This window comes from Protobothrops mucrosquamatus, unplaced genomic scaffold, assembly GCF_001527695.2.
Source record: "Protobothrops mucrosquamatus isolate PMUCROS unplaced genomic scaffold, P.Mucros_1.0 scaffold5, whole genome shotgun sequence".
Taxonomy (NCBI): domain Eukaryota; kingdom Metazoa; phylum Chordata; class Lepidosauria; order Squamata; family Viperidae; genus Protobothrops; species Protobothrops mucrosquamatus.
The window spans coordinates 4,175,414-4,188,217 of record NW_015386392.1 but is presented as its reverse complement, the minus strand read 5'-3'; the positions used below and the strand labels follow the sequence as shown (position 1 = coordinate 4,188,217).

Genomic DNA, 12,804 nt, shown 5'->3' with positions numbered 1-12,804 from the left:
CCTATCATGAATAGTATGTTTCTGAATAGTGTATACCGCTACCTTAATTCCTCAGATGCTGATTGTGATTTTTCCCCCCCTCCTATCCAGAGATCAGATTATGATACGAGCTGTTCAGAGATTAGCACGGTGGATCAGAGATCTCCTATCAATCCGGTGCCTGAAGTGAAGAAGGAACCTCAGGATTGTTTCCCACAAGGTGAAGACCAGTTTTCTCAGCAGAAAACTACTCAGATAAAAAAAATCTGTTGAAATGTTGATCAGTGGCAGTCATCCTTTTTAGTAAATGTGCCAAATCCAAATTTGGCACATATTATTATTATTATTATTATTATTATTATTATTATTATTATTATTATTATTATTATTATTATTATTATTATTATTATTATTATTATTATTATTATTATTATTATTATTATTATTATTATTATTATTATTATTATATTGTCTGCACCATCAGCCATATGTTTAAACTGGATTTGGCATTTTAATCCACCAACTGAGTCCTTTCCAAGGACCTGGGATAGGCAGATGTGGATGTTTGATGGTGTAAAAGGTCCTGTCGCAGGATGTAAGCTGTTCCAAGTAAAGCTGCCTTTTGCAATTGACTGGTGGTGAATTTGTCAATGCCGATGGTGTTTAAGTGGCGCTCCAGTTCTGTTAAATTTATTTTCCACTTATCTCGCCATGGGGCTACTCTAGGCAGCTTATAGCCCAACCTATTATTTATGCTAAGCAAATTTATATTGTACGGCTTTAATATTTATCCATCTTAAAAACTTTAGCTCCTGGTGGCTAACAAACAATTGCTTCTAACTACAGGCTTGAAGAAGCAGAAACAACAAACACATTTTGCTTCTCCAGACCTCCATTTCCTCAGAAAATGCTAAGGCTTTCCCAGTCAGTTCACACACACCCCTTCCCCAGGTGTTTTTCTTTTCTATTAAAAACTCAGCTTTGGGTCTGATAGTTCAAGAATATTATTATTATGTGTGTGGGACTTGGTTTTTGGGTGTCAAGTAAATTTCGTTGTATATGTATACTATGTATGCACATACAATGACAATAAAGTATTTATTTTATTTTATTTTATTTTATTTTATTTTATTTTATTTATTGTTGTTGTAAATTGCGAAGTCGTGTCCGACCCATCGCAACCCCATGGACAACGTTCCTCCTATTATTTTTAGGAAAGTCAATAAGAGCAGTGGTGGGATTCAGCCAGTTCGCACCACTTCGGCAGAACCGGTAGCTAATTTTTTGTTGCCCAGGCCCAGAATGGACTTCCAGAAGCGGCATCCACACAGAGAACTGTGAATCCCACCACTGAATAAGAGCTATTGATTTTGAAACATATTACTCAGGGATACTAGTATTCAGGCCTTTTCATCTGTTGAAGATATTTTAATTTGAATTCCAGCACTGAACTCAGGGTTGGATTTTATGGTTTCCATAATAAAGGTAAAAAGATTCCCCCTGTCCAGTCATGTCCAACTTTAAGGGGTGGTACTCATCTCCATTTCCTAGCTTCCGTGGTCATGTGGCCAGCATGACTCTATGCTGAGGCTCATGGAACACAGTTACCTTCCCACCAAAGTGGTACCTATTTATCTACTCGCATTTGCCTGCTTTCAAATTGCTAGCTGGGTAGGAGCTGGGGCTGGATCAAGAGCTTGGTCTTGAACCCAGGCTGTCTGCTTTCCAGCGGACAAGCTCAGCGGTTTTAACCATCTTGTTCCTTTCGAATTCTATCTCGTTACTTTATATGTATTTCTGTATGAGTCGTTTTTGAGAGTCTGGATTGGCAGAGGGACCGTTTGTCTGAAACCAGAACCCCTACTTTAGTTCAAGAAGCCAACAAGGTAGATGTAAAAAATAATTGCCTTCAACAAATGATTCTAATGGAGGGGGCTTGAAGCATTCTGGAAGATAAACCTATACAGGTAGTCCTTGACTTACAACAGTTCATTTAGTGACTGTTCAAAGTCACAACGGCACTGAAAAAAAGTGGCTTATAACCATTTTTCACGCTTATGACCATTGCAGCATCCCCATGGTGATCAAAATTCATATGCTTGGCAACTGGTTCATATTTTTGACAGTTGCCATGTCCTGGGGTAATATCATCACTTTTTGTGGTCTTTTGACAAACAAAGTCAATGGAAACTAGATTCATTTAACAACCATGTTACTAACTTAACAACCTCACTTGACAACTGTGCTAAGAAAGGTTATAAAATGGAGCAATACTCACTTAACAACTGTCTCACTTAGTGACAGAAATATTGAGTTCAATTGGGGTTTTAAATCGAGGACTACCTGTATATTGTTCTCTTCGATTGACTACTTATCAGTTGGTGTTGGTGCAGGAAGTCCTCAAGTTACAACCACAGTTGGAACTGGAATTTCCATTGTAAGTTGTCATGGTAGTAAGTCAAGTTGCACCTGGTTTGGCCATATTTTTACAGCAATCATTAAGTGAATTGCATGGCTCTTAAACAAATGAAACTGTTGTTAAGTGAATCCTAATTCCTCAATGTCTGAGGAGATTGTCAGTTATCCAAGTCATGGTTGTCCCAAAGGTGCTTTTTTTAGGAGGCAACTGGACTTTCTTGTTTTTCTTTGAAGACATTTTGCTTCTCATCCAAGAAGTTCCCTCAGCTCTGACTGGATGGTGGGGAATGGAAGGATGTCATGGTTCCGACAGATGAAACTCTTCGAAGAACTTCGAGGCATTGTTTACCTTAAAGAATCTTTATTCGAGTAGCATAGCATCGGCATGTACATAGGCAGAGCCAAAATCTGAATTCCCCTCCCCTGAGCACATAGTATCAAAGCATAATTCCCTCCTCTAATTAACAGTCATAAATCACATTCTCCAATTAGTTTGAAATGCAGGCTTTCCCTCCAGTTTTTCAACCCGCCATTTCTTATCACCCCTTATTTAAAAAAACCTTGGTTCCCACACCAGCTACAATATTGTTATGTCTAACTAAACTCCCATGCACATTCCTCCCCCTCCAGTATCCTCTAATTCTAACTCTAATTCTACGAGTAAAACATAAGAAGGAAAATGGCTGTATCTCCATATCTTGTCAAAGCAAGAACATCCTATGTTAGCAGCGTTGACAAAGGATTTATAGTCCTTGCAGATAGCTGGTGCTACTTCAGTGGTGCTTATTGCCAAAAATTGTTGAAAATAATTTGTAAATTGTGATCATGTGCCTGCAGGATGCTGCAATTGGTCATAAGTTCGAGGCAGTTGCAAATGTCTGAATTGCAATCATATGACTGCAAGAAAAGAGACCAGGAAGAGATTGGCTTCTGATCAATTTTCTAGGAACTAATGATTTCTATTTTTTTTTATTTTAGTCTTCATGAAATTGTTTCCATGGTGCAGAGTGAATACAGATGTATTTCCAGGCAACACGTGGTGGAAATTTAGGAAAACCTGCTACAAAATTATAAAACACAATTGGTTTGAATCCTTTATTATATTCATGATATTACTGAGTAGTAGTGCTCTGGTAAGTTTACTTCGAATCACTTCTGCTTTTCTTTAGCTTCTGCTGTTAATAAGACACTTATTAATAATATAGATACTTTTTAATAATAATAAAGATACTTTTGTATTCCCAGTAACATCTCACTCTCTCTCGTTCTCTATCATTTATCACCTATCATCTATCATCTACATCTATCACCTAAGAATTAAAAGTATATTTATTATTAATAAACAGTATCTATAATTATTATTATTCAATGCATTTTGATATGAAAATTTTGTCCTAGTATTCATTGTTTATTTGGTCTCAATATGCAAGCTAGAACTTGTTGGTGTCAGCCACCTCATGATGTGATCCACTGGGCTGTAGCCACTTCTGAAGCCTTCCTGTTCCTTTGATTTTATGGCACGATATTTCCTCCATTAGGATATCAGCATTTCCTCTTTTGTGGGTGTTGTTACTTTTGAGAGATCTTGATCCTTGTATAGTTCTGAATAGAATTTTGGAATTGGGGATGTCTAGTTTAATGAAGAGAAGGACGAGGGGGGACATGATAGCAGTGTTCCAATATCTCAGGGGCTGCCACAAAGAAGAGGGATTCAAGCTATTCTCTAAAGCACCTGAAGGACAGGACAAGAAACAACGGATAGAAACTGATCAAGGAGAGAAGCAACTTAGAACTAAGGAGAAACTTCCTGACAGTTAGAACAATTAATCAATGGAACAATCTGCCTCCAGAAGCAGTGAATGCTCCAACACTGGAAGTTTTTAAGAAGAGACTGGACAGCCATTTGTCTGAAATGGTGTAGGGTTCCTGCCTGAGCAGGGGGTTGGACTCGATGACCTCCAAGGTCCCTTCCAACATCATTATTATTATTATTATTATTATTATTATTATTATTATTATTATTATTATTATTATTATTATTATTATTAAGGCCCCAATCATAGAAGGAGAAATAGTTTATTAAAAGGGATTCAATAAGTTTTAAAAAACCAGAATACTATAAGGTGGAGATGGGATCATCTTAGTCCAAAAGTCCAAAATCCTTCTCCAGAATGGCACACTCATTGGGACCCTTGGCCAGTCAGCAGAGTCAAGTTTTGAGGCTCTTACGGAAGGCCAAAAAGGTGAGAGTGTATCTCACCTCAGGGGGGCACAATATTCCAGAGGGTAGGAGCCACAACAGAAAAGACCCTTCTCCTGGATCCCACCAGTTAGAATCCCATAACTGATAGGGTCTGCTGCATGCCACTTCTGTTATCATAGCAGATTGGAACTGTCCTCATCAGCTAAGCTAGAATAGAATAGAGTAGAGTAGAGTAGAGTAGAGTAGAGTAGAGTAGAGTAGAACAGAAGATAGAGAATGGAATGGAATGGAATGGAATGGGATGGAATGGAATAGAGTAGAGTAGAGTAGAGTAGAGTAGAGTAGAGTAGAGTAGAGTAGAGTAGAGTAGAGTAGAGTAGAGTAGAGTAGAGTAGAGTAGAACAGAAGATAGAGAATGGAATGGAATGGAATGGAATGGAATGGAATAGAATAGAATAGAATAGAATAGAATAGAATAGAATAGAATAGAATAGAATAGAATAGAATAGCTTTATTTGGCCAAATGTGATTGGACACAAGGAATTTGTCTCCAATGCATAAGCTCTCAGTATACATACAAACAACAAAGTAATGCAATCATAGGATACCAATAGGAGAAGGTAATAGAAAAGTTGAGAAAGATCATAGTAATACAGCCTCCTCCATGGGTAAATATACTTAGACATAGGGCAACACTTAAGGATTAGATGTTCAGTAGAGTGATAGGGGAAAAAATCTTTGTGTCTAGCTGTCTTGGCATGCAATGCCCTATAGTGGCTTCCCAAGGAAGGAGTTGGAACAGCTTATGGCCAGGATATGAGAATCTATAGAAACAATATTTGATTTTATTATAGTCTAAATCACCACCTGATTTATAATTCCAGATCTTTGAAGACATTTACCTTGATAGAAGGAAAACCATAAAAAGCATTCTTGAGTATGCCGATGTATTCTTTTTCTGTATATTTTTCTTGGAGATGCTTCTCAAATGGGTGGCCTATGGCTTTAGAAAATATTTTACTGACGGCTGGTGTATTCTTGATTTCTTTATTGTATGTGTAAGTACCATGTATTTATTTGTTTATGTGCACTGCTGCAATGTGGAAATAGGCAAAGTAATATAGAGATACATATAAAAACCACTAACATTTCCTATACCTAATAAAATCAAGTTCAATGTAGAGAAATGTAAGATTTTATACTTAGGCAACAAAAACAAATATACAAGTACAGATTAGGTGAAACTTGGCTCAATAAAAGTAACTGCGAGAGGAATCTTGAAGTCCTAGTGGACAATCACTTACATATAAGCCAGCAATGTGTGGCAGCAGCAAAAAAGCCAACGTAGTCCTAACAGGAGGATAGAATCAAGATCACATGAAGTACCCCTTTATAAGGCTTTGGTAAGACCAGACTTGGAATATTGCATCCAGTTTTGGTCATCATGATATAAAAAAGATATTGACATCTAGAAAGAGTGCAGAGAAGAGCAACAAAGATGATTAGGGGCCTTGGGGCTAAAACATATGAAGAACGGCTGCATGAATTGGGTATGTCTAGTCTAGTAAAAATAATGGCTAGGGATGACATGACAGCAGTGTTCCAGTATTTGAGGGACTGCCACAAAGAAGGGGGGAGGTCAAGCTATTCTCCAAAGCACCTGAAGGCAGGACGAGAAGCAACAGATGGAAATTAATCAAAGAGAGAAGCAACCTGGAATTAAGGAGAAACTTCCTGACAGTGAGAACAATCAACCAGTGGAACAGCTTGCCTTCAAAAGTTGTGGGTGCTTTAAAAAAATATTTATTATTTTATCATAAAAGATAAAATACACAGCAGTAACACAAACAAACAAAACAAAACAAAAACATACATTCAACCCTAACAACAACAACAAAAAAGAAAAAAAATAATGTGTCAAAAAAGAGGAAAAAGTGATCAATTAAATTTAATATTTAACATGTAGGATCCACCCTGGCTGGGTATTACAAGAAAAGAAAAGCAGTAAATTCTCCTCCCCTTTTACAAATATATATATATATTTATATCATTTTATAGAAGTTTTCTTTCAAAATGTAATTTAATGTAAATTTTAGTCCATTTGTCCACACATTCTTCCATTTATCTAGCATTACATTATACGGAAATATTTTTGCCCATTTTACCATACATCCTTTAACATATTCATCTTCTAGGTTCACCTTGAGTAACATTTTATCTACTTTAGAAATCATATGGTCATCTCTACAACATAAATTAACGTCCAGTTCGGATTTAATTCCTGTGAAAACAAAACTTTTAAAAATCATATTTAAATCTTTCAAAAATTCTATAATAATTAAACCAGTCGCAAGCAAATCCTTCACTTACTAATTGTTCTCTTGCCTTTATCTTAAATCACTCTTTTCCAAATATCAATAAGTCTTGATATGTCAGCTGTTTACATTCCGATATCTACCTCTGAGATGATAGCCAAAGAAAGTGGCACTTTATCACTGGAGCCTTTTGAAAAATGACTAGACGACCGTTTGTCTGAAATGGTACAGGACAGGGGTCTTCAAACTTGGCCCTTTTATGACTTGTGGACTTCAACTCCCAGAATTCCTCAGCCAGGCATGCCTGGCTGAGGAATTCTGGGAGTTGAAGTCCACAAGTCATAAAAGGGCCAAGTTTGAAGACCCCTGGTATAGGATCTCCTGCTTGAGCAGGGGGCTGGATTAGAGGGCCTTCAAGGTCCCTTCCAACTCTGATGTTCTATGATTCTAAGCTAGTGAAGGCAATAGATGGAGAGAATAACTAAACAGGGATGGGGATGAGAGAGAATAAACTGTAGGTCAGGGCTTTTATAACAGGTATACAGTTGATGTTTGCTGAGCTACTTAGCATGGTTTTTCTTGAAAGTAAACCAGAATCACAAGATTGTCTTCTGTGGCTGAATTGTACTTTTCTTGTTTTTCACAGGTTTCTTTGCCTATGTCAAGAGGTACAACAAAGACTAGACAGTGTGATAGTAATATCTCCACAAAATCTTTAAGAACATTGAGGGCCCTGAGACCTCTCCGAGCACTGTCTAGATTTAAAGGAATAAAGGTATTAAATCTTCCTTCCTTCCTTCCTTCCTTCCTTCCTTCCTTCCTTCCCTCCCTCCCTCCCTCCTTCCCTTTTCCAGAGATTATGGTTCAAATACGGTGTGCCTGTCTTTTGGAACTATATTTTGTTTTATTTCAGAGGAACAGGACTGACACATTGATTTCAGCCATGGATCCTTCTCATTCTGTTTTGAGTATTGCAGGAATATTGGCGAATGCTTAAGAGTCTAAGGAAGATAAAAATGAAAAATATTTGCTGCTACCCTATTCAGATTCAGCCATATATTTTAATAATGCTGCTTTACCTAGCATTCATCGCTTTTGGATTGAGAATTTATTATTCAAAATACTGCCCGGTGTGTTTGGGGAGGGAAATTGTCCTCTGGATATATAACAGCACCTGCCTCTGTCTGATGTGATTTGCAATTTTTAACTCATGAATTCTACAGTATTTCTTTTTTTAGTTCATCTGCTTTTCTCCCAGATTCTCCTGATTTTTAATGAAGGAGAAGGAAAATATTTAGAAACTTCAGCTGTAAGCTTAATAACAGGACATGGATTGTTTATCGAGATTTATTAAGATATGTATAAGCAAAAAAATGTATTTATAAATGCGATAATGAAGTTTTTACTGAGTTTGATACAATTAGAAGTTTACTAGTTTAAATATGAATTAGCAAATGTGAAGGGAAACAGAGAAGAAATATTTGATGATGTAATCTGAGATACCTACTAAAGATTTTGTTATTGAACTATCGTTTAACCCAATCAGCACGTTGCCTTCCAAATACACAAATGTAAAACTGGAAAACTAATAAAATATTTTTTTAAAAAAAAGAAACTTCAGCTGGTCTAGAATGCACTGGTATGTACAGTTTGGGATGGACCAAGGTTTTTCCAAGTAGGGAGGCTATATTCTCAACCTTAGTAACTTTAAGATGTGTGAACTTCAAGAATACTCATTTGTTCGTACTACAGGTAGTCCTCGACTTACAACAGTTCATTTAGTGACCATTTCAGTGACCAGCACTGAAAAAAGTGACCGCTTTTCATACCTACGGTTGTTGAAGCATCCCCACGGTCACGTGATCAAAATTCAGACGTTTGGCCACTGGACTCATATTTACATGATAATTGCAGTGTCCCAGGATCATGTGATCCCCTTTTGCGACCTTCTGACAAACAAAGTCAATGGGGAAGCCAGATTCACTTAACAACGGTGTTGCTAATTTAACAACCGCCATGATTCACTTAACAAACATGGCAAGAAAAGTCATCAAATGGGGCAAAACTCATTTTACAAATTTCTCACTTAGCAACGTAAATTCTGAGCTCAATCTGGTCGTAAATCAAGGACTACCTGTACTATGTATCCTTGCAATGGGAGTTGATTGTGTACCTCCATTTTTTCCCCTTTCTTTAAGGTTGTTGTGAACGCCCTTGCCGGCGCCATCCCTTCCATTGGAAATGTGCTTCTTGTCTGCATTGTACTCTGGCTTCCCTTTAATATCTTGGGAGTGCAGCTGTTTGGAGGGAAATTTTCATGCTGGAAATTTGAAACTAAGAATAATTGTGTTAACAACCCTATCAACTTTGATCATGTTGGGAACGGGTATCTGGCTCTCCTTCAGGTGGTATGTTTAATACAATGGATATTAAATATCTTTTGTAAGGTGCACAGGTACAGCCAGAATATGTTATTAATAGCAGCTTGTTGAAAGTTAATTTGTGGGGAAATTTGCTGAGAAAGAAAAAGCTTTGAGGAGAGCTTTAAAAAAAAGCCTGTGCTGGGAAAAGAACGAAAAAGACAAAATATCTTCGTGCTACACACAAAGTCCAAATGTAATCCTTTGTGTTCACACTGCAGGGCAGGACAGTAGGTTGATTATGGTTAGTAGCAGCAATAATGGGTTCTATAGTTATCTAAACCCAGTATTTCATAAAACAGAGAAATGAATCTTGTAGGTATATTATAAATAAAATTAGTAACAGTCGTAATTAATTCCTTTAACTTTAGCAGTAAAAATATAGACAACTTTATCTAATAAAAAAGGAATTGAGTCTTACTGCCTTAAGCAAAAATTGGTCATCTGTTTGTTTGTTTTTTCTTTTACATATCAGGCAAAGCATGATTCTCTTTTAATTATTCCTCCTGTCAACCAGGTGGGATGAGAGAACTAAGTCTATGTCTCTATTTCCTTCATGTTTTGGACATCGAAAGAGGCAGATGGATCAAGGGAAGTGAATACTGTCTTCCCTTCTTAATTTTCTGTGATCTTTCATTTCAAATTCAAATCCTCTATCCAATTGTAATATTTGAAGTGAATAAGACAAGACAATTAGATGCTTAAAGTGACAGCATAATAAATAAACTATGGGAATAAAATAAAAATACAGTAAGGTGTAGGAAATGTAGCTCCATTATTTTATATTTCTATGTTTTGTCCAAGAAAATTGAATGCTTATTATCTGCACCTAATAAGGATTTTATATATTTCTGAAGAAAAAGAAGCAAATGGATTTTATTTTAAGTGCAGAAGAGGTCCTGTAGTGGCAGACTGGGGAAAGGTTGTAATGATTGTGAGAACACAGTAAAGTCTATTAGACAAATAAAGGAGAAAAAGCATAGAAAACTTTAATAATTTGGCTTAATAATATCTCCATTTATTTTTTCCAGGCAACATTTAAAGGCTGGATGGAAATTATGTATGCTGCAGTAGATTCACCCACTGACGTAAGCTATGAAAAAGAACTTGCAATATTTCTTTTTTTCAGATATCTTCCTGTTCAGTTAGCAATCTTGTACTATTGTTGAAGGAAAAGTCTTCATCATGGTTCAGTCCAAGCTGGGGATAAACAACATGGCGACTGCTTTAGAAAGAAGGTTGCAGTTTATTGAAGAGGAGAGCCAGACAGGAAGATGGCTCTGGAAGAAAAGAGAGAGAGCACATGTAGGGAGTGGGTTTTTATACCCTCTGGAGCCTTTTGTTTGGAGTGGTTTCCTGTTCCTGTTTGAGGCTTTGTATTTTCTGTGTCATGTATTTTGACCTGTGTTCCTTTGGAATCTATGGGTTAATCCTATTATGTCCTGTCTTAGAGTTTGGGTGGGGTATGTAGATTTTAGGTGTCTTTGTCTTCTTAATCTTCTAGCTGGGGGCCTCCAACCTTCCTGGATGGTTTACATCTGCATTTCTACAGAGCTGGTTTCTGCTTGGGGGAGGGAGACTTGGGGCTATTAAGAAAAAACTGGGCATGCTTTTCTGCCTCTTTAAGATCCTTTGAGGAAATATATTTTTCTGCCCTTTTAATATTTCCTTCTCTGAGGGGCTGACTTCCCACACTATTGTCCCCAAAACTTTAGTTTTCCAACTTGAGCATCAGAGAAGCTCGGAGATAACATTAGCAGACCTTAAAAACTGATCAACATTGTGGCTAGAAGAACAGTAAGAAACTGATATTAGTCAGCTGACATTGTTTAGGTACAGGTTTGGGATTAAATACTAAAAAATAAGAATGTTCAAATTCCCTTCCAAATTTGAGAAATGCTACTTTGCAGTCATGGGATTCAAATATGTGAACAACCAGTTCTCTGTGTGGATGCCACTTCCAGAAGTCCATTCTGGACCTGGGCAACCAAAAATTAGCTACCGGTTCTGCCAAAGTGGTGAACCGGCTGAATCCCACCACTGTTACTTTGGCTGTAAATGTTTATGACATGTAAAAAGCTCATTTGTGAAATCAGTGGCATAGAATTTTTTTTTAAAATAGCATAGGTTCACACTTAATGTAAAACCAGGATTTTTTTTAAAGTCATGTTTCGTTAAGGCATAATGTCTGGGGTCACACATCTTGATAAGCCATCATGGGTCAGATCAGATTAACAAGAAAGACTCTATGCTATAGTCTAGCACAGTGGTTCTCAACCTTTTTAATGCCGCGACCCCAACCGGTCGTAAGTCGAGGACTAAACCGGTCGTAAGTCGAGGACTAAACTGGTCGTAAGTCGAGGACTACCCAACCGGTCGTAAGTCGAAGACTTTCCCTGCCCGGGAGCGCTGCGCATGCATGGTTCCGCCCCCTGCGCCGGCTGAGGCGTAGCTGGCAAGCGGCGGAGACGGAGCAGGCCGACCACCAGCTGGCCCAGCTCAAGGGAGGTAAGGCACCCGCCAGAAAAGGAGAAAAAAATGGCGGACAAAAAAAATGGCGGACAAAAAAAATGGCGGACAGCCTTGCTTGGCGACCCCCATGAAATGGTCGATCGACCCCAAATGGGGTCCCGACCCACAGGTTGAGAACCACTGGTCTAGCATGAAGCATGAATCTGTCATTTTCTGCAATGGCAACTCCTGCAGCTCATGGATAGAATACGGAAGTAGAATGTCCCGTCTTCAGAAGTTGTGGGTACTCCATCACTGGAGGTTTTTAAGAGAGATTGGATAGCTATTTGTCTGGAAGAGCCTCCTGCTTGAGAAGGAGATTGGACTAGAAGACCTCTAAGATTCATTCCAACTCTGTTATTCTGTTATTCAGATTTCCAAATTCCCTGCCTGGAGCTCTGAAACAGTTGTTTTCATAGCTTCTGTTGGATATTTGGCTAGTTGGCCAGTGGTGATAATAATGATAACCTAATAATTATTCTGTCCTAGTTGGAGTTTAAGTACCGTTGGGTTCTAGGTCAACCAGAAGCTAAAGTTTAAATGTGAAACAAAGAAGGTTCTGTTCTGAAACAAAGGAAGCCAAAATCAAGGATAGCAAATATTAAATTTTATAAGGCAAAGCAGAGAAAACCAAAGCAGGCTCTGATTAGGCCAGTTTTATGCACTGTGGCACGGATGGGCCCATTGTTCAAGTCTGTCCAGATCTTTTTGGATCCTGAGCTTGTCTTCTGGGGTGTTGGCTACTCCTGCCAGTTTGGTGTCATCTGCAAATTTGATGAGTCCCCCTTCTATTCCCTCATCTAAGTCATTTATGAAGATATTGAAGATTACTGGGCATAACACAGAACCTTGCGGTACCTCAGTGCTTAATTAAAGACGAGTAAATAGCTTATTGATTTTTCCAGAAGGAGAGAATAATTTTACTGAGGCTTTTGAGCCAGAAGGTATACAGTAGATG

The 12,804-nt window shown here is 37.9% G+C and overlaps 1 protein-coding gene across 1 annotated transcript in view; it reads left to right on the top strand.

Moving 5' to 3' along the window:
• LOC107303298 (sodium channel protein type 5 subunit alpha-like) overlaps positions 1–12,804 on the top strand; it is a 66,798-nt gene that overhangs the window by 42,806 nt on the left and 11,188 nt on the right. The window contains exons 16-21 of the mRNA XM_029282959.1: positions 91–199; positions 3,376–3,530; positions 5,485–5,669; positions 7,582–7,690; positions 9,114–9,323; positions 10,367–10,423. Coding sequence (XP_029138792.1) covers positions 91–199; positions 3,376–3,530; positions 5,485–5,669; positions 7,582–7,690; positions 9,114–9,323; positions 10,367–10,423 — 825 coding nt within the window. The remainder of the gene's footprint in view (positions 1–90; positions 200–3,375; positions 3,531–5,484; positions 5,670–7,581; positions 7,691–9,113; positions 9,324–10,366; positions 10,424–12,804) is intronic.